At 40.1% G+C, this 24,724-nt stretch overlaps 1 protein-coding gene across 2 annotated transcripts in view; it reads left to right on the top strand.

The window, feature by feature from the left end:
* The window catches only part of frya (furry homolog a (Drosophila)), an 80,508-nt gene extending 57,586 nt beyond the window's left edge, over positions 1 to 22,922 (top strand). The window contains exons 49-61 of one of the 2 annotated variants that reach the window (XM_061877303.1): positions 2,153 to 2,227; positions 2,301 to 2,471; positions 3,521 to 3,724; positions 5,465 to 5,599; positions 6,256 to 6,386; positions 6,451 to 6,658; positions 8,788 to 8,937; positions 10,833 to 10,931; positions 10,998 to 11,081; positions 13,433 to 13,450; positions 15,724 to 15,834; positions 15,903 to 16,099; positions 21,831 to 22,922. In XM_061877303.1, the coding sequence (XP_061733287.1) occupies positions 2,153 to 2,227; positions 2,301 to 2,471; positions 3,521 to 3,724; positions 5,465 to 5,599; positions 6,256 to 6,386; positions 6,451 to 6,658; positions 8,788 to 8,937; positions 10,833 to 10,931; positions 10,998 to 11,081; positions 13,433 to 13,450; positions 15,724 to 15,834; positions 15,903 to 16,099; positions 21,831 to 22,089 (1,842 nt within the window). In that variant the 3' untranslated portion in view covers positions 22,090 to 22,922. The remainder of the gene's footprint in view (positions 1 to 2,152; positions 2,228 to 2,300; positions 2,472 to 3,520; positions 3,725 to 5,464; positions 5,600 to 6,255; positions 6,387 to 6,450; positions 6,659 to 8,787; positions 8,938 to 10,832; positions 10,932 to 10,997; positions 11,082 to 13,432; positions 13,451 to 15,723; positions 15,835 to 15,902; positions 16,100 to 21,830) is intronic. The other variant, XM_061877304.1, reaches the window with a different exon arrangement.
* Positions 22,923 to 24,724: the final 1,802 nt, after the last annotated feature.

Below are 24,724 nucleotides of genomic sequence, written 5' to 3'. Positions count from 1 at the left end.
AATGATGTGATAAAATATATCCCTATGTATTTTCAATAATAGTAATGTTTTTGTCTTGTGCAAGGCACTCAAGGTACATCACATAAAAGCAGCATTAAAACTAAAAATTGAAGCAAAGTAACAATTAAAAACAAACATTTGTGTCAGGCATGGCCCTGACTAAACAAGTGGATTACAGGTTACATTAAAATATAATAAGTCATTGCACCTGATGTCGGGGCGAAAGGAGTTTCACAGGCAAGGCAGCTGAAGGCTCCTAACCCCACGGTAGACACACGGGCTGAGGGAACGGTCAGGTTGATGGAGGAGGAAGACCCGAGTGATCGGGTAGGAATGGTAATGTTTAAGTGGTCAGAAAAATATGACTGGGCAAGGTTATGGATAGCGTTGAATGTATGGAGGAGGATATTGTCATTGATGAATGAATCAAGGGATAAGCAAAACATTTTTTTATTTAGTCATTTGAAAAAAATATGTATGTCGGGTCAGAAGGTGTAGTGTATCGTATTTTCCAGGCTATAGATCGAAGCGGTATTTAAGTAGCACCCACCAAATTTTAGAAGAAATAAATATTAGCCGCTCCGGAATATAAACTGCAGTCACATACCAGTACAAAGAGTTTCATAAATGTTTATTTCCATACCTTAATTGTTTCCAAACAGTGCCTTTCTCACAGCAGTAAAACGGGGATTGATCAAACAAAACATATGCCATCGCCATAGACCCATTAGCTGCAGCAGCTTTAATTGATTGATTGATTGAAACTTTTTTTAGTAGATTGCACAGTTCAGTACATATTCCGTACAATTGACCACTAAATGGTAACACCCGAAAAAGTTTCTCAACTTGTTTAAGTCGGGGTCCACGTTAATCAATTCATGGTAGCTCACTCTCCAATCAGCTAAACAGACTCAATAACTCTATGGTGACGGTTTTGTGAATTTATGAAACTAAAACATTACAAAAAGTCTGCCATTGTTAGTTAATAATACTAACAGACACTTGTAAACGTGTTAGCATATTTGCTAATGCTAACTAAACTGGCTTCATTACATAATGATAGCATGTGCAAATATGCATGAAAACACTTACAGACGTCACACATTGGACGGTTTACTAAGTATGATTTTTTTTTGTTATATTGTTGAACTTAGAAATGTTGCTTAGAGTGATTGATGAAGAATCATTTCGAGCAGAAACTCTGGACAAATAATAGACGAAAAAGGAACTTATACTTCTGGTTCAAGGCACAAGACTGGTACATTTTCAACCTGCAGTGAGCGAACTCGTTCAAAAGATGGCGCCATAACACAAATGATAACACACCTTTTCAGTGTCTCTGTTGTATTAAAATTATTTGTTGAATACAAAATGTTATGGCTGTTAGCGAAGAATACACATGCAAACTTGATAGAACATGCAAAGCCTATTTATTAAGCTCCTGTGCACAGGAGTGCGTCTCTTAAAACTGCACTTTTTTTTGTTTTACCTATCATTCAAAATCCCTATGTGAGACAAGAACACATATATTTGTCTTTTGGATGCATTCTAAGTCTAACAATTTAGCTAATGGGAGTGGAGTCATCTATTCAGCTAATGAAGCCCTCTGAAAAACATCCAAAAAGCGCCAACATTACTCCATTTACATGCAGTGACCTGAAAATAACTAAGTATTAGCGTCATTGTTTTAATTAGAGCTAACACTGAGAAACAATTTTTAGTAACACGGCACCCTGATGACAGAGAGGTAACTACTGCAACTATTGACACACTGAGCTGCTGCTGCTGCATTGTCTCTGAGTTCACACGCAACACGCTCACTAAGAGTATAGGCTTTTTCATAGTTTTCACATGCTATTTAGCGTGTGGCATTTGGATCTTAGTAGATCAGGCCCTAATGTGTATGCAAACTCCGAAGCTGTAATGTAACACCAACCCATTTGTATCTGATCTAGATAACTTATTAAATGAATGAATGAGCAATTAATTTTACTTCTCTCTATTCTAGGGTTATTTAGGAGTTTTTTGTTCCATTGGATGAAATATCTTCTCTTTTTATTTTAGCTAATTAAAGATCATAGCTGAAAACACGTTCACAAGCCTTGTGCAAAAACTTTCTGATTATATTTCTATGACTTTGTTCCCTCCGCAGAAAAGAACGCGAGAAAAACTTGTCAACGTATTATCTCTGTGCGGACAAGAAGTGGGCCTCACAAAAAATCCTTCGGCAAGTGACACTGATAGATGAAAACGCCGTTCATCCAGTACCGTCCTGATTAATTGTTGTTTTGGTGGTGAAGGTAATTTTCTCGAGCTGTGGAGACTTGGACCTCATGGAGCACCAACCCAGCCTCGTGTCTTCTGACGACGGTACCCGAGAAGCGGACACAGTGGACGACAGCGCCTCAGAGCAGCAGTTTAGAGTCTTCAGGGACTTTGACTTCCTGGATGTGGAGCTTGAGGATGGAGAGGTGAGTTCTCCATAATGGCAACAATGATTCTCGGTCGTTTTGGATTTGCTTACACTATGCAGGTTTACGCAATAATGCTTTACTTTTCTGTTTCTGTGTGCTATCTAGGAGTTGCAGGTAAGTTTTTTTTTACCGTTTTGTTGATGTTGTTTTTGCTGTGTGCATGCAATGATTTGTACTGTTTGTTCAGGAGTATGACTAATTATTGTTAGTGGAAATTGCATGTTTTTTATGTATTATTCAAAATATATGTATGTAATATAATATAATATTATTTTGTATAATATAATATTATTTAATTTAATGGAATGCAATATAATTAAAAGTCTAGATTAATTATTTTGTTTTTGTTGTTTATTTAAAGAAATGTTATTCTAGTAATTTAAAGGATGAAGCCCACTGTTAATTAATACTTGTAAATATTATATATTGTTTTTTTCAAATTGTATTTATTCATTTATAGAGTGCATTTATGCCAGTCCATTAGATAATGAGCAAATTAGGAAAACTGTAAGAATCATAGTAAATACAATAAATTTTTCATAATAATTCTGTTTGAATAAAATGCATAAAAAGATAAACATACAATTTTTAAATGAAGTGTGTTAACACGTTAATACACATTTTAAAATAGATTTCAAATTTGATAAGGATACAGCACTGTAAGAATTTCAGAAGGAATTACTTTGTACATTAAATGCAGTTTTTACTTCAGTGTTATTTTTAAAGATGCTTAGATTGCTTCAATTTTCCTAAAAGCATCAGTAGAGTGGGTGTGATGTGAAGGTGAAAAGATAGACTATCGGTCAGACTACAGTAATCATTCTAACCTTTTCTTGAGAAGAACAATATTTAGACCACTGCATGAATATGTACAAACACGAAATGAGCACTACATTAGGTACACAGAATCAACATGTACAAATACAAATGGATATAGATCAACAAACATGGTGTAGCTTGTATCGGATTGTGTAGGTGTACCTAATGTTGTGGCCGTTACAGACATGACCTTGTCCTTGATAACCATCTCTCGCTCGCTGTTGCAGGGGGAGACCATGGACAACTTCAACTGGGGCGTGCGCCGTCACTCGGTGGACAGCCTTGACCAGAGCGACCTTCACGCACTGGAGGAGAGCCATCTGTCCAGCAGCATGCCCAGCCTGAGCCACATCACGCCCGAGGAGGACTCTGAGGAGTCATCTGAGGAGGATTCACTCTCTGCCAGCCAAATAATCTCCCACTCTCAGCTTGTAGGTCAACCTTTATTATTACTGTCCGACTTGTATATGGACAATACAGTGGCAAGTGCCAGTATGTGTTTAATCCGTTTAGTAGTGAAACTGAACGTTGCACAATGGTCTAGAGATTTTGTGTCCGAATTTGCATGTTGTCCCCATTTGTATGTAGGTTCTCGTTGCGTAGTCCGGCTTAATCCTACATACCCAAAACATAGTAAGCTAATTGGAGACTCTAAATTGTCCGTAAATGTTGAAGTGAGTGTGAATAATTGTTTCTACCGCCTGTCCTCGTTCTACGTTGTTTTGTCGTTAGGGTCCACCCCCATGAATCAACACAGCGCAAATAAAAAATAAATGGTTACGTGTGGGAGGAAGCCGGAGTACCCGGAGGGAACCCACGCATTCACGGGGATAAGATGCAAACTCCACACAGGAAGATCCCGAGCCTGGATTTGAACCCAAGACTGCAGGAACTTCGTATTGTGAGGCAGACGCACTAACCCCTCTGCACCTGGGGATAGGTTAATTGGCAACACTAAATTGGCCCTAGTGTGTGAATGTGAGTGTGAATGTTGTCTGTCTATCTGTGTTGGCCCTGCGATGAGGTGGCGACTTGTCCAGGGTGTACCCTGCCTTCCGCCCGATTGTAGCTGAGATAGGCGCCAGCGCCCCCCGCGACCCCGAAAGGGAATAAGCGGTAGAAAATGGATGGATGGATGGATAGTTACGTGTGTGGGTTGGAAGAACACATAGTCAGACATTGCTACACTTAAGAAGAACAATATCACTTTTGTTCTTTAGTAAACCACTTTTCCTCCAGTAAGTGTGTCAAAGAAAAGGAAAGTGAAGTAGAATTGGACATTGTAGCGAAACTTGTCTGATATCAGTATCAAGTGTCGGATTGAATCAGCGCTCCGATATAAACGCTCCGATACAAGCAGTGCTGAAGCATGTTTAGGCCAGCTAACAGTTAAAAATGTCCTCCAACAAGCACACAAGGTTGTTCACAAAAGATTAATATTTATGTAACACATACACTTTAGACTTAGAGCAGGCTAATAAAAAAAATATATAAACTGCATAAGAAGGGACCCTAAATAACTACCCAAAAAATGATTTACATTCAATTATGTTTTTCTTAAACAAATAAAATAAATTAATAATGAATATGTTTCTTACGTAAACTGTGTAAAGTGCAAATGAAAATACAGCTTCCCCACTTTTGGTCATACTTTTTGCACTTAGCAAACTTCTCTATAACTTTAGCTCCAGACGTCTTCTGAGGACCACAACTGAGAAACAGTTATTTTTTGGCTGCCCAACAATGGGCCCTATGGTTAAGAAAAACTGTTTTAACGTGTTTTGTGGATGACTTAGGTGTTGAGTGAGCTGAAAGTTTGGACTAATTCTTGATTTATATCACCGTCGTAGGAAAAAAACTCATGTGTGGATTGAGGCCCCCCGGTATGTGCCCTTGCATTGACAAGGGCAGAGTGTACCCCACCTTTCACCCAAAGTCAGCCGGGATAGGCTCCAGCTCATCCGTGACCATAATGAGTACACGCGGTAGAGAAAATGGATGGGTGGATCGTAGATGCACAAGCATGTATTCACACAGCTGCCCGCGCTTCCGCGCACTTGGGGAATGTTGCCCACTCTTGTCAAATGTCTTTGGCCCAGGGTGTGTCCACTCAGCTCTCGTCTTGTCTCTCTCTCTCTCTCTCTATCTCTCTCCCTCTCTCTCTCTTGCAGACCGGCAGCCTCTCTCCTACCTCTGAGATCAATAACATGGACTCCTTTTGTAACACAACCTCGACTGACTCGACGCCGCCAAGTTCCAAAAATCCCAGTTTCGAGGTCCAACTGCCGGAGGACTCGAAGCAGCGGGTGAATAAGGGCTTCAGGGTGTCTGAGATTCTGGGAACTAATCAATCCTATAGCGCCTCCTTCCTAGAATTCTTTACTAACTTTGCCAAATAGTTGCTACTCTCTCTCCCTCTTTCTATAGTTTTTGTTTTTTGCACTATGGGTTTTTCTTTAACGTTCTCCCCTCCTTTTCTACATTTCCTCTCAGAAAAGAGCATGAGACGCTCATATTTTATTTTTTTGCAGCTGCATGCCAAAAAAGGGATTGAACTTGCAAGCATAATTTCATAGTAGTGATTATTTTGGGGTATTAGAAGTTCTGGAGTCTTTCTCTGTGTCTCCGTCCGCTCTTCGGCAATGTGTATACCTATTGCTTCAGTGTGGGTGGGGCTAAGCAGCTACTAAAAACTCTTATTGTGGCATGTGGGACGTCAAGAAAGGTGTACACATTGCCTGCCTCAAAATGTGTGCAAGGCCGCAATGATGGCATAATTAATACAAATTGGCTGACTCCACGCTAAATTGATGCGATGAAAGACCTCAAGGAGTGTCCCATGGCAAGGTTAGTGTGACCGTTTACCGCCAATAATGTGTTTCTATGAATTGAGGTGTACGTGCATGCTGCATTAGTGTTTGTCTAAGTGCTAAAAAAAAATATGTCCCCTCCTTTCTAACAGCATGACTTCTCACAAGAGGATAAAGATGTCCACGAGGAGAACATGTCGCTCTCCATCAGCGATATTCCCTCTGAATTTCACTGCACTCACGGGTTCTACAAAGAGCTGGACCTTGACAGCTGCTTACCCAGGTACGCCCTCTCCTCCCCGCTGGCTAACGAGATGATGACGACTAAACATCCTCTCCGCCCTCAGTCTCGCAGAGGAGGAGAGAGACGACATAGTGGAATCCGGCTCGTCCCCGCCGCCATCTCCCTTCTTCTCAGCCATCCTGGTGGCGTTCCAGCCGGCGGTGTGCGACGACGCCGAGGAGGCTTGGCGGACTCACGTCAACCAGCTCGTGTCAGACTCGGACGGCTCCTGTGCGGTGTACACCTTCCATGTGTTCTCCTCCCTCTTCCAGGTAGTCCATTAAGTCCATTAAGGGAGCGTGCCTCTTGGAAGCCACTAATCAAAGTGAAAGGGTGAAAGGATTAGCCCTCAGCTTAGAAAAGAGGCTTTGTGTCAAAAGATGTCTGCTTGATTTGAGAAAAAAAGGCAATTAGTGGTCCTGCAAGCTTCATTAAGCAGATGTTGACCAAGTCTGACAGGGCGGCATCCCAGAGGGATGACACCTTGCAAGCATGACTTGAGAGGCCATAGATTTTTTTACCCTAACTGCAAAGAACACAGGGTGTTAAATGAAACAATTTATTTATCTACTTTATTAATATTTTGGAGTGCATTAAAAAGTGAAAACAGTTGAATAGGGTTTCAATTGGAGTATTTACATCAAATCCACATGTTAATTATGAGCTAAGCAATGTGTTAGCCCACAGTTTCCATTTTGCTGTAGCTGTCGGTTTAGTGTCTGCCTTCCATCTCTTGGATAAAATGTGTCTCTTTATACAGTAGGTAGAGATGAGTACTTCAAATGCAGCCACTGCCATCTTGTGGATATAATAAAAAACGCTCCATCAGGAGGTTACCCACACCTACAGGGTTGTTAATGGCAATGTTTTTAGACTGCTCCACTACCACATATGTACTTTGTAGACTGTTTTATGCCCATTTTCCATTGCATGTTACCTACTCTACTAGGGGACGGTGTGGCGAAGTTGGTAGAGTGGACGTGCCAGCAATCTGAGGGTTACTGGTTCAATCCCCACCTTCTACCATCCTAGTCACGTCCGTTGTGTCCTTGGGCAAGACACTTCACCCTTGCTCCTGATGGACCCTGGTTAGCGCCTTGCATGGCAGTTCCCGCCATCAGTGTGTGAATGGGAGAATGTGGAAATATTGTTAAAGCGCTTTGGGTTCCTTAAAAAGGGGTAAAAAACGTTATACAAGTACAACCATTTACTATTTACTCATTTTAAGGCTCTGCTTTGTAATACCCTTAAAAAAACAGGTACTATGTAGTCAGCGAAGTGTACCATTATCAAATGTCCTGTGGGACTTAAAGGGGTCCATCCATCCATTTTCTACCGATTGTCCCTTTTGGGGTAGCGGGGGGTGCTGGAGCCAATCTCAGCTGCATTCGGGCGGAAGGCGGTGTACACCCTGGACAAGTTGCCACCTCATCACAGGGCCAACCCAGATAGATAGACAAATTCACATTCACACACTAAGGCCAATTTAATGTTGCCAATCAACCTATCCTCAGGTGCATGTCTTTGGGGGTGGGAGGAAGCCGGAGTACCCGGTCATACTATGACATTTTTTTCTACATTTAAAACTGTTCCTCGTGGTCTAAATAACTAGTAATGGTGGTTATTTGGTCAAAATGTTGCATGGATTATGTTTAACAATCTGTCTTCAAGCCACTTTCTGACCGTCACTTAAGGTTGCGCCGTTTTACGACCGGTCTTATTCATGGGCCTCCACTTTGACAGCGTCTTCTCTCCGTCATCCATATTGTAGTTTTTAGCGTTTCCATAGCGAGTCTACAGACAAATATGAGTTTGAACTATACACTACTTTGTATTCAAAAAATTTGATCAGATTAGATGAGATAGTACTTTATTTATTCCTTCAGGAAAATTAAAATTTTCAGCACAATCACATTCAAGATCAGACAAATATTAAAGGGAGAAGAACAGGATCGCTGACGGGTCTGCCGGCTTCCGGTCCCGGTCCAGGTCTGACACTTGCGGAGGGTGCACGTGCATGTAAGAGGCAGTCTGCCCCACTACAAGAAGATAGAGAAAAAGGAACCTATTGACTCCAATGTCAGACTACAATGGCGGACCCGCGCAAGCTTTTCGTGTTAATTTTTGCTATATATGGCGATATCCAATGACGTCACACTTCGAAAAAAACGTCCCAAATTGGACAAATTCAAAACGGCTCATTTGGACTCGGTATGAAGGAAGGCAAGATTTTTTTTATAAATATATCTACAATGTTTCCACGGTTTGATTTCACATTTTTGGGACTTATGTAGATCCCACATACACAAAAACTGTTACCAATAGGTAAGTAAAGTTGGTTTTGCATAATAGGTCTCCTTTAAGATGTTGTCACTAGTAAGCATGTTCATTTGCTTTGCAGAGTCTCCAGATCAAATTTAGCTCCCTGACCTGTGAGGCCGTCAGTTACCTCGGCGACAGCCTGAGAGGATTAGGATCAAAGTTCCTGAGGTCGTCTCAAATGCTGACAGCGTGTGCCGAGTGTCCCACGTTGTTTATCGATGCCGACACAGTGAGTAACCTGGCCTTTTACAATCATTTTAGGGTGTGCTGATAACACGCCTGGTCCAGCACAGAATGCAGCCCGGTCCTCCAAATGAGAGTGCGACAGCGCTAGGCAACAAGCTAAAACCCAATGTGTAGTGCAAAGTCTTAAGGCGTCAGGGAGTGAGGTTTTACCAAAGCGTCTCTATTACGCATTCAGTTCTGTCATGTTGGGTTGAAGAAAGTCTGCTCCGCTCTGATCATCTGAACCCTGGTGTGCACCAAACAAACGTACTGAAACGGCTTCAGAGATATAGTTGCCGGACAGTGTGTGTTAGCTCTTTAGTATATTTTTGTATATAGTACATTTCAGAAGCTTTTTCTGAAATCAATGATGGTAAAAAAACAAAATTTAAAGACTGACATTTGTAGCCCTCAGCTCGTTTTAACTGTCGCACGACACAATCTATAGACGAACAAAAAACACACATCCTGGATAAAGATGCTAGAGCAAGTGTGCCAGCAACTTCAGCGTTTCAGATTCGTATCCGGCTTACGCCAAGCATCCTGTCCAAATAAACATGTTTTCTTGCAAGATATGGTCAATTTTTAAGTTAGCTAAAAGCCTTACAAAGGTTTTAATTGGCAGGATGATAATAATATTAGTAAATAATAATAAGAAGGAATTAAATACTTCAAGAGTGTTAGATTAGATATTTCACTAATTTGCTTTGTTACCTATACCACAAAGCCTTTAATTTTTTTTGTATGGCCCTGGTTTGAAAAGGTTTGGACATCCCAGGTTTTGTGTATTTGATTCTTGTCACATAGTACAATACATCTCGGTCTAGTCAAGGAGGTGACCAAGAACCTGATTGTCACTCTGTCAGAGCTACAACATTCCTCTGTGGAGAGAGGAGAACCTACCAGAACGACAACCATCTACGCAACAATCCACCAATTAGGCCTGTATATAGTAGTAGCTATTTCTTAGTAAAAGGTTTTGCAGCTGAAAGACTCTCAGGCCATGAGAAACAAAATTGTCTGGTCTGATGAGACAAAGATTTAACTCTTTGGCGTGAATGTCAAACGTCCTGTTTGGAAGAAACCAGGCACTGCCCATCACCAGGCAAGTACCATATCTACAGTGATAGATGGTGGTGGCAGCATCATGTTGTGGGGATGGTTTTCAGCGGCAGTAACTGAGGGACTTGTCAGGATAGAGGGAAAGATGAATGCAGCAATGTACAGACTAGACATCCTGGATGAAAACCAACGCTTCCCATTCAACCTATTGGAGCTTGAGAGGTGCTGCAAAGAGGAATGGGTGAATCTGCCCAAAGATAGGTGTGCCAAGCTTGTGGCATCATATTCAAAAAGGTCTGGGGCTGTAATCGCTGCCAAACCTGCATCAACAAAGTATGAAGGCTGTAAATACGTATGTACCGGTAAATATGTTTTTTTATTTAGTTTTTTTAATCAATTAGCAAAAAAAAAAAAGTTTTAAAAAATCTTTAAACATTGTCATTATTAAATTTGTTTTATTTTGGAATAAGGCTGTAACATAACAAAATGTGGAAAAAGTGAAGCAGTTTGAATACAGTCCAGATGTACTGTTTGTCACCAATGCTGCCTAATTAAGTCCATATGTTAAAAATTGTTCTTCAATGTACTGCCTTTGATCACATGACAAATGATACCAGTGTGAACCTAACCACACCAAAGCACGCAACAAGTATTTTTTTTTAGGTTTGGTCAGTAACACAGTACTAAACCAAGTTGAAGTTAAAATACCCATGTTTGTCACACACACACACACTAGGTGTGGCGAAATTATTCTCTGCATTTGACCCATCATCCTTGATGTTAAAGTATTCATGGTACTGTACGAAAACCTTACCAAACACCTGCTGCTGTTCACAGATTACATCGTATGGACTCCTGGAGAAAATGAAATTCAGCGTGTTGGAGCTTCAGGAGTATCTCGACACTTATAACAGCAAAAAGGAGGCAGCTGTGACGGTAAGGTCAAACATTGAGTATTCACGTCTTAAAAGTTCATGTGTTTACCACATGTCTCACTCTCAGTGGCTCAGCAACTGCAAGGCCACTTTTCCCAGAAGTCCCGCTGGTGTTGTGGTCACATGTCAGCCTGTTGAGCAGGAGGAAAAGGTAACACAGTCACCTGTCAGTCTGCAATTCTATCATAATGTTATTATGCAGCTTTATCAATGGTGTTCTAACTCATGAAATAACGCTTTACAAGATTCCGGATTCCATTTAAACTGACTTGTCATACTGTGCCCTCTGCTATGCCATTACTTTGTGACTCTGTAGTTCTGTGAGTGCTTCCCTTCATTTCCTCCAACTGTGCACTGTGTACTGTATATCTATTTGCTTGATGATCAGCTGTGCTTTGTGGTCATTTATTGTTCTGCTTGGACATTACACTTTTCTCTTTATTATACATCTTATTTCGTATATAACACCAGCGTGAGGTTCTGTCTCTAATATCAAAAAAGAAATATGATTAAGGTTGTCAAAAATCCTCTAAATCAGTGGTTCTCAAATGGGGGTACGCGTGCCCCTGGGGTTACTTAAAGGTATGCCAAGGGGTACGTGAGATTTTTTGGGGAATATTCTAAAAATAGCAACATTTCAAAAATCCTTTATATATATATATATATATATATATATATATATATATATATATATATATATATATATATATATATTGAATAATACTTTAACAAAATATGAATGTATGTTCATAAACTGTGAAAATAAATGCAACAATGCAATATTCAGTGTTGACAGCTAGATTTTTGTGGACATGTTCCATAAATATTGATTTTAAAGATTTCTTTTTTTGTGAAGAAATGTTTAGAAGTAAGTGTATGAATCAGATGGATCTCTATTACAATCCAAAAAGAGGACACTTTAAGTTAATGATTACTTCTATGTGTAGAAATATTTATTTATAATTGAATCACTTGTTTATTTTTCAACAATCCATCCATCCATCCATTTTCTACCACTTATTCCCTTTGGGATCACGGGGGGAGCTGGTGCCTATCTCAGCTACAATCGGGCGGAAGGCAGGTGCCAGATCATGTTGGAAAATTAAATCATCATCTCTATTGAGCTTTACAACATATGGAAGCATGGAGTGCTCTTGGTACACAGCTGCATTGACTCTGGACTTGATAAAACACAGTGGACCAAAACCAGCAGCTGACATGGCTCCCCAAACCATTGCTGACTGAGGGAACTTCCGTTGTCTAGAGTTCAGGAGTGGCTTGACCATGGGAATACGGCTATTGAAGCTGTATCTGTTGAAAAGCTCTATGGAGATGATGATTTCATTTTCTAGCATGATCTGGCACCTGTCCGCAGTGCCAAAACCACCAGTAACTGGTGTACTGACCATGGCATTACTGTCCTCCATTGGCCTGCCAACACCCCTGACCTGAACCTCATAGAGAATTTGTGGGTTATTGTGAAGAAGAAGCTGAAAGACACCAGACCCAATAATGCAAATGAGCTAAAGGCCGCTATTGAAGCATCCTGGGCATCCATAACACCTCAGCAATGCCACAGGCCGATTGCCTCCATGCCACGCCGTATTGATGCAGTAATCCGTGCAAAAGGATTCCCAACCAAGTACTAAGTGCATTAATTGACATTTTCAAATGTTTGATTTTGTTTTGCTGTTATAAATCTTTTTTTTTACTTGGTCTGAGGAAATATTCAAATTTTTTGAGATAGGATTTTTGAGTTTTCTTAAGCTGTATGCCATAATCAGCAATATTAAAATAATAAAATGCTTGCAATATTTCAGTTGATGTGTAATGAATCCAGAATGTATGGCATTTTCATGTTTTTAGTTGCATTACGGAAAATAAAGGACTTTATCGCAATATTTTAATTTTCTGAGACAGTCTTGTATATAGTGTGGCACCTCGTCAAGTTTTTTAACCCAATACGGCCCCCGGGTCCAAAAGTTTGGGGTTCCCTGCTTTATACGATGACAAGACAAACACTCTTCTGTTTTATAGGACATACTGCCAAAAACTTTAGTTAAAGGTCCTCCATATGACAGAAGCACTAAGCTGTTATTAAGATGTGCTAAAAAAATGGTAGTCAAAAATCCTCTCTATGACAGGAAAACTTTGCTGTTTTTTAAGGATGTACTGCACTGCCAAAATGCTTGTCAAGGTTCCTGAACTTCAGTTGAAAAGCAGTAAATAAGTCCTACAATGTTTGTGCAAAGCCTTTTTCATCAAACAATTCCTCTCGCTCATGAGAAGAAGAGAAAGATGAAGCTGTAGAAAACATACAGTAATTCGTCATCGCTGTAAGAAACATATGCATGCATTTACACACACTTGTCACCTTTCAACTCTGAATTGACAGGTGTGGTCGACACATGAATTCTCAGAGTGCATGTCAACAATGAACTTGCACGGCCTCTCTTTTTGATTCTTCCTTATTTTCTGTTCTGCAACATGCTCGCTTTGTAGCAAATGGAATCTCTGGCTGTAAGTTGGATGAGGCTTGTTTCCCCTAATTTGCCTGTCGCATGGACAACTGTTAGTTAGTTGCAGAATAGCTTGGAATAGTAGAGCAGCTAATAGACTAGAGCAGAGGTCTTCAACAGGGGTTCCGTGGCCCTCAAGGGGTCGGCAGATGTACTGCCTAGGGGTCATGAAATATTTTAACAATTAGACTTTTTTTTTTTTTTTTATATTCTATTTACAATTTTTTCACAAATGTAAATGTCTTTAAATTAACATTAATCCAACATTCTGTAGTGTAGTTTACAAATAACATAGGCATGACCACCCTACTCACTGTAGCGTGCAGGTTTGAAATAAAAGCTTGTATAAATAATTATATTATTTATTCATGTTAGCTAGCGATTATCGCGCTAATGGTGCGTTCCATTCACCTTGGAAGTCGGAGCTAGGAGTGACGTCACAGCCGGGCTATGAGCATTCCAGTAACAAAGTATGCAATCAAGCTGAAAGCTATTCTTTTGCTCGCCTCATCTGAATATAAACAACTTCTGGACAAATATGTTAAAGTCAAAGTTGAAGTCCCAATGATTGTCACACACTAGATGTGGTGAAATGTGTCCTCTGCATTTGACCCATCCCCTTGTTCACCCCCTGGGAGGTGAGGGGAGCAGTGAGCAGCAGCGTGGGCCGCGCTCAGGAATCATTTGGTGATTTAACCCCCAATTCCAACCCTTAATGCTGAGTGCCAAGCAGGGAGGCAATGGGTCCCATTTATTGTAGTCTTTGGTATGACTCGGCCGGGGTTTGAACTCACAACCTACCGATCTCAGGGCGGGCACTCTAACCACAAGGCCACTGCAGCCTTCAAACACAGTTTATGAAGAGGAAACATATTATTATTACAATCTACATTGCTTGCAATGTAGATTGTACAGGTGAAACTTAAAACATTAGAATGTTGTGTAAAAGTGTGTTTATTCCAGCAATCAGATGAAACTAACATACCGTAGGAAGGAGATTCATATGGCCTCATTCGTCATGGTTTATCTGACACATGAAACGTGACAAATTGGGGAGGTGCACTATCCACTTTAGCCGCCAGTAGGCAGTAGTGTTGAATACCTTCAAATGTGTTTTGTGGCAATTCCTACTTTGACAACTGAGTCACTTTCTATGTAGAGTGTCGCTTTCCATCATTTTCAGCAGACTGCATTGCAAAATGATTACCCCATCCTCCCCCCTTCTTCTTACGCAAGGTCCACCCAGGAATGGGGTCTATGAATCCCCTGTACGACTTAGGCTTATAACATGCAACTCGAGATATTTCAAGCCTTCTTTTGATATAACTATGATGATGTTCAACTTCTGAAAACCTCAAATTGGAAATCTCTAAAATATTAGGGGTTTTCAAAAACTGTAAGCCATGATCACCAAATAAACAAATAAAGGCTTGACATATATAATTTTCCATGTAATGAGTTTATATCGCATAATAGTTTCACATCTGAAGTTGAATTGATGACATGGATAAACTTTTGCACGATATCTTATTTTTTTATTTCACCTGCGTATGGTACTTTTACTGTAGTGTAAATGACCTTTTGTCAGGTTGTATACGTCCAACAATACATCGTTTACTGTTGATTTAGTTCAGCAAAAACTAGTCAGATGTGCCAATAATTTTTCATTATTATTGAAGCTTCTATTATTGTTTACCGTCAGAGCAGCCATCTGTGAAAGCCAAAGTGGTGACGACTCTCCAACTTTTTGAATAGGAGACCCGGCCTTGTAGTTGACAACTTTCGACGAGGAACTTGGAAATTCCGACGTCCCGGTACAAATAGAACACACCATTTTTGCCAGCTAGCAAGTAGTATGCTCGTTTCCAGCTAGCTATTAGCGGTGCTATTCTGTATCACTTGAGTATTTTAGTTCTGCACAATTAAAAGGTACCTTTAGGACCAGTTTAATTGAAAACACAATCCCAGTTTTGTATAGGATATATAAGTAGGGGGTCCTCGCGCTATCTCTTCATAATTTTTTTTTTTGATTGATTGAAACTTTTATTAGTAGATTGCACAGTACAGTTCATATTCCGTACAATTGACCACTAAATGGTAACACCCGAATAAGTTTTTCAACTTTTTTAAGTCAGAGTCCACGTAAATCAATTCATGGTAATTCATAGTAGTTTGAGGGACCTTGGCCTAGAAAACGTTGAAGACCCCTGGACTAGAGTCTTACAAGGGAGCACTGGAGCAATCATTGTAACATCTTTTTCTTGAACTTCTCAGCAACTGGAGCTCTGTCAAAGACTCTACAAACTCCACTTTCAGCTTCTGCTGCTGTTTCAGTCCTACTGTAAGCTGATCGAGCAGGTCTACGGAATAAGCTCCATTCCCAAAGTAGGTAAACACACTTTTTTTCTTGTCATATTCATCCATGACGCTTATTTAGTCCTTTCACCGCGCAGCTAACCAATGCATCCGGAGACCTGACCGAGCTGAAGAGTCATCTCAGAGCAGCCCTAATGGCGGATGATGAGAAAGTGGTTCATCGCTCGTCCCAGCCTTCCACCTTCAGCTCCTCTGAGGCGGCTGTGCAGGCCATCCTGGAAGCTTTGAAGAGCAACACCTTCGCTACGGCTATTTACTACATAAGGGAGTGCAGGTAAGAAAAGTGACGCATGAAAACACCACATACCGTATTTTTCGGAGTATAAGTCGCACCTGCTTAAAATGCATAATAAAGAAGGAAAAAAACATATATACCGTATTTTTCGGAGTATAAGTCGTTCCGGAGTATAAGTCGCACCTGCCGAAAATGCATAATAAAGAAGGGAAAAAACATATATAAGTCGCACTGGAGTATAAGTCGCTTTTTTGGGGGAAATTTGTTTGATAAAACCAAACACCAAGAATAGACATTGAAAGGCAATTTAATAATATATAATACAATAATATATAATACAATAATATATAATATGTATATAAATACAATTTATGATTTCATAATCATACATATAGGTTATATTAAAATGTATATATTACCACTTTATATGGAATTTAAATGAATTGTGTATATGTAATATGTATATATGTATGTATATATGTATATATATATGTATATGTATATATATATATATATATATAGGTGTACAAATCTATATGTTTGATTTAAATGTTAAACTGTGTATATGAGACATGTATTACATATATGTTGCTTATATATTGTTTAAAAAAAAGTAATATAAGTGAAGCATGTTTTAGATTTTATATATTTTGAACCTTGTTCTTGTTGGGATGGGGTAGGTTTATATAAGCGTTGCTTCAACCTACACCCTTTCGGCTCAATCATTGCTCAAATGAGTGTTTTGGGGTTTTTTTCTTTTCTTGTTGTTGTTCTTTGTTTTATGTGAAGATTGCCGAAATAAAATACATTGATTGATTGATTGATTGATTGAAAATAAATAAAGAATAGTGAACAAAAGGCTGAATAAGTGTACCTTATATGAGGCATAAATAACCAACTGGGAAGGTGCCTGGTAAGAGTCATTCAAATAACTATAACATATAGAACATGCTAAACGTTTACCAAACAATCTGTCACTCCTAATTGCTAAATCCAATGAAATCTTATACGTCTAGTCTCTTACGTTAATGAGCTAAATAATATTACTTGATATTTTACGGTAATGTGTTAATAATTTCACACATAAGTCGCTCCTGATTATAAGTCGCTCCCCCGACCAAACTATGAAAAAAACTGCGACTTATAGTCCGAAAAATACGGTAAGTCGCACTGGAGTATAAGTCGCATTTTTGGGGGAAATGTATTTGATAAAACCCAACACCAAGACTAGACATTTGAAAGGCAATTTAAAATAAATAAAGAATAGTGAACAACAGGCTGAATAAGTGTACGTTATATGACGCATAAATAACCAACTGAGAAGGTGCCTGGTATGTTAACGTAACATATTATGGTAAGAGTCATTCAAATAACTATAACATATAGAGCATGCTATACATTTACCAAACAATCTGTCACTCCTAATCGCTAAATCCGATGAAATCTTATACGTCTAGATAGATTAGATTAGATAGTACTTTATTCATTCCGTCAGGAGAGTTCCTTCAGGAAAATTACAATTTTCAGCACAATCCCATTCAAGATCAGACAAACATTACAGGGAGACAGAACAGGATCGCTGACGGGTCTGCCGGCTTCCAGCGCCCCTTACAAAAAAAGATGAGATACAGGTAAACAAGGGGGGGGGGAAATAGAAGATTAAAATGAAATTTAAAAAAAAAAAAAAAAAAAAAAAAATCGGTCTTAGCCTGGGCCTTGGAGAGGGGGTGCAGACTGAGGCCAAGGAGGAAAAAAAAAAAAAAAAAAACAACTCATAGCCATAGTACACATCCCTCTTCCATGTGTGTAAGAGGGAAACATCAAACATCAAAGAACACAGAGGACATTAAAGACATTAAAGCAGCAGACACTTCTACATACAGCTATGAATAAAAAGTAAAATAAACATATCCACTGTGGTGGCCTCTGCGGTGATCCACGCCATCGTCCGCTGGGGAGGAGGGAGCATGGCCAGAGACAGGAGCAGACCCAACAAAGAAACCAAGACAGCTGACTCCACTCTCGGCCAGTGTCCAGTCCACATGGATGAGCGAGGATACGTCCAAGGTGACTGAGGTGTCCGACACCTGCTCACCCAGCCAAGACACCGCGAAGCCTCTCCGTCCCAGCGCTCAGTGCCAGCTCCGCAGCCCTGTCCCCTCATCCGCATCTCCTCCAGTCCCTCCAAACGGACTCCGGTGTGGCAGAGACCCAGCAGCTGGTCTCCATGGCCAAAAGGCTCCCGGGAGGCAGATCCAGAAGTCCACAAAAAAAAGCACCACAGAGGTCACAAAAGTGGCACCCCTTGTCACACAGTCCCAAAGGGTCCCAGACCAAAAGGCAAAAAAATATAATAACACATGAAAACAAGAGGGAAACACAAAAGGATGATACAAGAGCACAGAGCTCCTGCCTATAGCAGCCACTACAGCAGCGCCATCTTGGAGAAAAAATAAAAAATAAAAAAGGCTCTTACGTGAATGAGCTAAATAATATTATTTGATATTTTACGCTAATGTGTTAATAATTTCACACATAAGTCGCTCCTGAGTAAAAGTCGCACCCCTGGCCAAACTATGAAAAAAACTGCAACTTATAGTCCGAAAAATATGGTATTTCTCTGGTCCCAATCAGGCGGCAGTTGCAAGCTAACAAAAAATAAGCGTGTTGTTTAGCTTTAGTTACAGCAAATAACTTTGATTTAAATAGGAAGTGGTACATTTTCATACTGAGTATGACAAAAAGATACAAATGCATTCATGTGAGGGGTAAAATATGTCAAGGGATAGGAACTCCAGCAGTGTCCAACCTACTTTTGCTCGTATCGCTATTGACACTGTGGATAGAGTCGATGATTTATTGATCCTTTGCAGGAAAATCACTTTGCTACAGCAGCCTTTTTTTTTTGATTGATTGAAACTCTTAGTAGATTGCACAGTACAGTACATATTCCGTACAATTGACCACTAAATGGTAACACCCGGATAAGTTTTTCAACTTGTTTAAGTCCACGTTAGTCAATTCATGGTAATTCATGGCCACATTTACAGACAGCATAGTACAAATAGGAATACAAGATTTTAGGTAAAATAAATTCAATACTAAACAAATAATGATATGAGTAATAATGATAACATAAAATAACTTTAAAAGATTTTAACAACAAAAAAAAAACATTTAGAATGTATCTATATTTATTAGTTACCCTACTTTGTATACCTCTATATCAACGCTGCTTTAAGTAATTTGGTGCATTTTTGCCAAAATGTTCATTAGTTTTCAACATGGTTAACTACGAAGTGTTTTCTGAAAAATGTAACTGCTTTGAAAAAAAATTTGTAGTTACCAACACAAGTAATGGACGGATTTTGATTAAATTTTTAGAAAATGTCCGCAATAGGTCCTGGAACAAGTGCTTTTCTAGTTTGTATTATTAATTATGTATGAGCTTGTCAAATCACTTGTTGTTGACATTCATTCTGTCATCATACGGTATAAACAAACAACTAGTCGTGCATTTTAGATTATTCAAGGTTTACAACTGTTTTTGTTTCAATATGTTTCCTAGTATGTCAAATAATGCTAAAAATAACCACAATATAGTATGCTTTTTTTAACCTTACAAATGTGTGAACAGTTTAAGAAAAACATTTCTCAACAAGCTTTTGCAAGGAATTAAGGGATTTCAACATCTGTGGTCTATAATATCATCAAAAGGTTCAGAGAATCTGGAGAAATCACTGCACTTAAGTGGCAATGCCCATGACCTTTGAGCTCTCAGGCGGTAGTGCATCAAAAAGCGACATCGGTGTGTAAAGGATATCACCACATGGACTCAGGAACACTACAGAAAATCACTGTCAGTAACTACAGTTTGTCGCTACCTCTGTAAGTGCAAGTTAAAACTCTACAATGCAAAGCCAAAGCCATTTATCAACAACACCCAAAAATGCGGCCGGCTTTGCAGAGCACGAGCTCATTGAACATGACTGATGCAAAGTGTAAAAGTGTTCTGTGGTCTGACGAGTTGACATTTCAAATTGTTCTTTGGAAACTGTGGACATTGTGTCCTCCGGACCAAAGAGGAAAGGAACCATCCGGATTGTTATCAGCGCAAAGTTCAAAAGCCAGCATCTGTGAGGATATGGGGCTGTATTAGTTCCCACGGCATGTGTAACTTACACATCTGTGAAGGCACCATTAATGCTGAAAGGTACATACAGGTTTTGGAGCAAAATATGTTGCCATCCAAGCAACGTCTTTTTCATGAACGCACGCCACTGCTTATTTCAGCAAGACAATGCCATGCCACATGTTATGACAGTGTGGCTTTGACTCGACTGGCCCGCCTGTAGTCTTGACCTGTCTCCCATTGAAAAAGTGTGGCGCATTATGAAGCGTATACAACAACGGAGACCCTGGACTGTTGAACAACTTAAGCTGTACATCAAGTAAGGATGGGAAATGATTTCACCTGAAAAGCTTAAAAAATTGGTCTCCTCAGTTCCCAAACATTTACCGAGTGTTGTTAAAAGGAAAGGCCATGTAACACAGTGGTAAAAATGCCTCTGTACCAACTTTTTTGCAATGTATTGCTTCCATTAAATTGTAAGTCTCGCCTCGATTACTGTAACGTATTATTTTCGGGTCTCCCCATGTCTAGCATTAAAAGATTACAGTTGGTACAAAATGCGGCTGCTAGACTTTTGACAAGAACAAGAAAGTTTGATCACATTACGCCTTTACTGGCTCACCTGCACTGGCTTCCTGTGCACTTAAGATGTGACTTTAAGGTTTTACTACTTACGTATAAAATACTACACGGTCTAGCTCCATCCTATCTTGCCGATTGTATTGTACCATATGGCCCGGCAAGAAATCTGCGTTCAAAGGACTCCGGCTTATTAGTGATTCCCAAAGCCCAAAAAAAGTCTGCGGGCCATAGAGCGTTTTCCGTTCGGGCTCCAGTACTCTGGAATGCCCTCCCGGTAAAAGTTCGAGATGCCATCTCAGTAGAAGCATTTAAGTCTCACCTTAAAACTCATTTGTATACTCTAGCCTTTAAATAGACTCCCTTTTTAGACCAGTTGATCTGCCGTTTCTTTTCTTTTTCTTCTATGTCCCACTCTCCTTTGTGGAGGGGGTCCGGTCCGATCCGGTGGCCATGTACTGCTTGCCTGTGTATCGGCTGGGGACATCTCTGCGCTGCTGATCCGCCTCCGCTTGGGATGCTTTCCTGCTGGCTCCGCTGTGAACGGGACTCTTGCTGCTGTGTTGGATCCGCTTTGGACTGGACTCTCGCGACTGTGTTGGATCCATTATGGATCGAACTTTCACAGTATCATGTTAGACCCGCTCGACATCCATTGCTTTCCTCCTCTCCAAGGTTCTCATAGTCATCATTGTCACCGACGTCCCACTGGGTCATTATTGTCACCGATGTCCCACTGGGTGTGAGTTTTCCTTGCCCTTATGTGGGCCTACCGAGGATGTCGTAGTGGTTTGTGCAGCCCTTTGAGACACTAGTGATTTAGGGCTATATAAGTAAACATTGATTGATTGATTGATAATGATTATTTGCAAAAAAAAATGAAGTTTCTCAGTTCCAAGATAAATATATTGTTTTAGCAGTGTATTTATTTGAATATAAGTAGAAAAGGATTTGCAAATCATTGTATCCTGTTTTTATTTATGATTTACACAGTATGCCAACTTCACTGGTTTTAGGTTTTGTAAGTAATTTGCAGTGTAATCCTTGTTTCGATTCCAGAGCAACATGGCCTAATGACATATTCGGCAGCCATTGTGAGGATGAGGTCCAGACTTTACTGAACATCTACTTTCGCCATCAAACCCTGGGTCAGACGGGAACGTTCGCGCTGGTGGGCTCAAAGCAGGACCTGACAGACATCTCCGCCAAGTTGATGGAACTCAACGGAGAGATGCGGGACATGATCCGGCAAGCCCACGGCTACCGAGCCATCACTGCTTTCCTCCCGGACGCCAGGGTTTCGGGATCGAGTCTCTGACGGCAGACCGCCAGCAGATGCCCGCACTTAGGAATAACAAACATCAGAATGTTCTGAGATATTTGCAGCAATATTGAGAGGCTTTTTATTGCACTAATGGATGTTGTCACAGAGCGACAACGTTAACATTTCACAATATAGCATACCAAAGCTTTGAAGCTCATCTTAAACTGACAAAAGGGGAATTGTGCAATTTTTCATCCATGTGGAAGGAGTTTAACTGTACAGTCAAAGAATGTGTTTGAATATCGCAGGAAAAAAAACATAAGGGAGACTTGGTTACTTTGTGCGTGTGCGTGTGTGTGTGGGGGGGGGGGGCGGGGTTGTGTGTTTGTGTGCTTGAGTGTGGAATTTAGCGTGTTGTGTGGGACATGAACTGTAGTTTATTGCTGCTTGGGAATGCTGCAGATCTACTGTAATGTGCATTGCTGGTGTCTGAGTTATGCTTTAATTTACAAACACCTGACTGTACTTTGCAGCTTTCCAGCAAATGGCAAATAATTTATTTTTGCAAGAGAAAATACAAGCTTTTACCTGCCTAGATTTTAAAGGAAATTATTTTATTGAACCTTTTCAAGTTTGCAAATTCTATCTTATTCATCTTTAGGAACAAATATTTTCATGGAGTACTTGTACATAGAGCGCTTTATTGGTGTCACAAGATTGTATTTTTATGAAATTGAGGAGATAGTTATGTTATTTTTTAAAGCTTTCAATAGGAATTGTATGTGTGTCTGATGTTGTACATAGTTTTGGCTTTGCAATGTGTTGAAAGTGGTGAACTGTACACTTGTGTAACAATAACAAATAAAATATACATTTGTTAAACAGTGCTATGTCGTTTTTACATCAATCGCTTTATTATCATTCTAGCAGGACTACTGTCGTGAGATCGATACTGAAATACGGATACCGCCAATACAAGCTCTTTATGCTAGTAATATCGATTTTCAAATCGAAATATCTATATTTTTAACACTTCAGTTATTTAAGATTATTCATATCATTACCAGGAACCCTGTGTAAAGGCAGTAAATAACTGAGATCATGTCTAAATTAAACACAATTGGTGGGAAGTATTTTTCTTCCGCCTCGGTATCCGTCCATTTCCTACCGCTTATTCCCTTAGGGTTCGCTGGGGGGCGCTGGTGCCTATCTCTGCTCCAATCGGGCGGAAGGCGGGGTCCACCCTGGACAACTCATCAAGCAAGACAATTACTGGCAATTAAAATGAGTCACACAATATTATAAAACAAGTTTAGGTATCATTTTTGCCGGCTATTTGGAGACACCTACAGTACAAAATTTGACATAAATTAGTAACGCATTGGTGCAGCAACACTAAAAATATATTTTATAATTAACCAGACACATGTTTCCATCCATCCATTTCCTACCGCTTGTCCCTTAGGTTTTATTTGCGCAAAATGTCGGTATTGGATCGGTAAGATCAGCAATACCAGCCTGGATTTTATTCGACATTGGATCCGAAAAAGATTGTGGTATCGCATATAATTACTGTACTGTAGTAGGATTCATCTGTGAAAAATGTACGTATTTTTTCCCAATCTTTGACAGCAGCCATCTATCCATCCATCCATTTCCTACCGCTTATACCTTTTGGGGTCGCGGGGGGTCGATGGAGCCTATCTCAGATGCATTAGGGCAGAATGCGGTGTACACCCTGGACAAGTCACCATCTCATTGCAGGGCCAACACAGTAAATGCTGATTAAAAAAAACACATGAAAAAAAATTAATGTTGTTTGATTGTCCATCCATTTCTACCGCTTATTCCCTTTGGGGTCGCGGGGGGCGCTGGTGCCTATCTCAGCTACAATCGGGCGGAAGGCGGGGTACACCCTGGACTGGACAAGTCGCCGCCTCATCGCAGGGCCGTTGTTTGATTGTGTCATTCATAAATTGCTCATGTTTGTAATTCTTTAAGAGAGGTTAGCGTCATTTGTTGCATAATAATTTATAAAAAGCTTGAAAGAGAAACACGTCTGGACTCTTACTTTAAAAGTAACTCAAGTAGTGATCAGGTATCCTGTGGAGAGCGCGAGGTTCATTTTGCCACACAACTGCTTGTTTACTATGGCTACAATTTATCGTATTAAAAACTAACAATTTAGTTTGTTTACGGACGTTCATAAATGATGTGTTTTTCATTCATCCATCCATCCATTTCTACCGCTTATTCCCTTTTGGGGTAGCGGGGGGCGCTGGCGCCTATCTCAGCTACAATCGGGCGGAAGGCAGGGTACACCCTGGACAAGTCGCCACCTCATCGCAGGGCCAACACAGATAGACAGACAACATTCACACTCACATTCACACAATTTAATACAATTTTAATTTAATTTAATTTAATTAGGTACGACTTGTCCAGGGTGCCTTTCGTCCGAATGCAGCTGAGATAGGCTCCAGCACCCCCCGCGACTCCGAAAGGGACAAGCGGTAGGAAATAGATAGATGTATGATAGTTATCTTCTCACTCCCTTTCAGGCAAAACTAGATCATCATGCTTACATACTGTGCGTTGCCTTTTTCATTATATTAATTAATATTATTACTATGTGTTGTCTACATTGCACTTTCTTTATGTCATTGCCTGAAATAAATGAATACAAAAA

The sequence above is a fragment of the Nerophis ophidion genome, linkage group LG18 (assembly GCF_033978795.1).
Source record: "Nerophis ophidion isolate RoL-2023_Sa linkage group LG18, RoL_Noph_v1.0, whole genome shotgun sequence".
Lineage (NCBI taxonomy): Eukaryota > Metazoa > Chordata > Actinopteri > Syngnathiformes > Syngnathidae > Nerophis > Nerophis ophidion.
The sequence above is the reverse complement of the archived record's forward strand: the minus strand, read 5'-3'. Positions and strand labels throughout refer to the sequence as shown.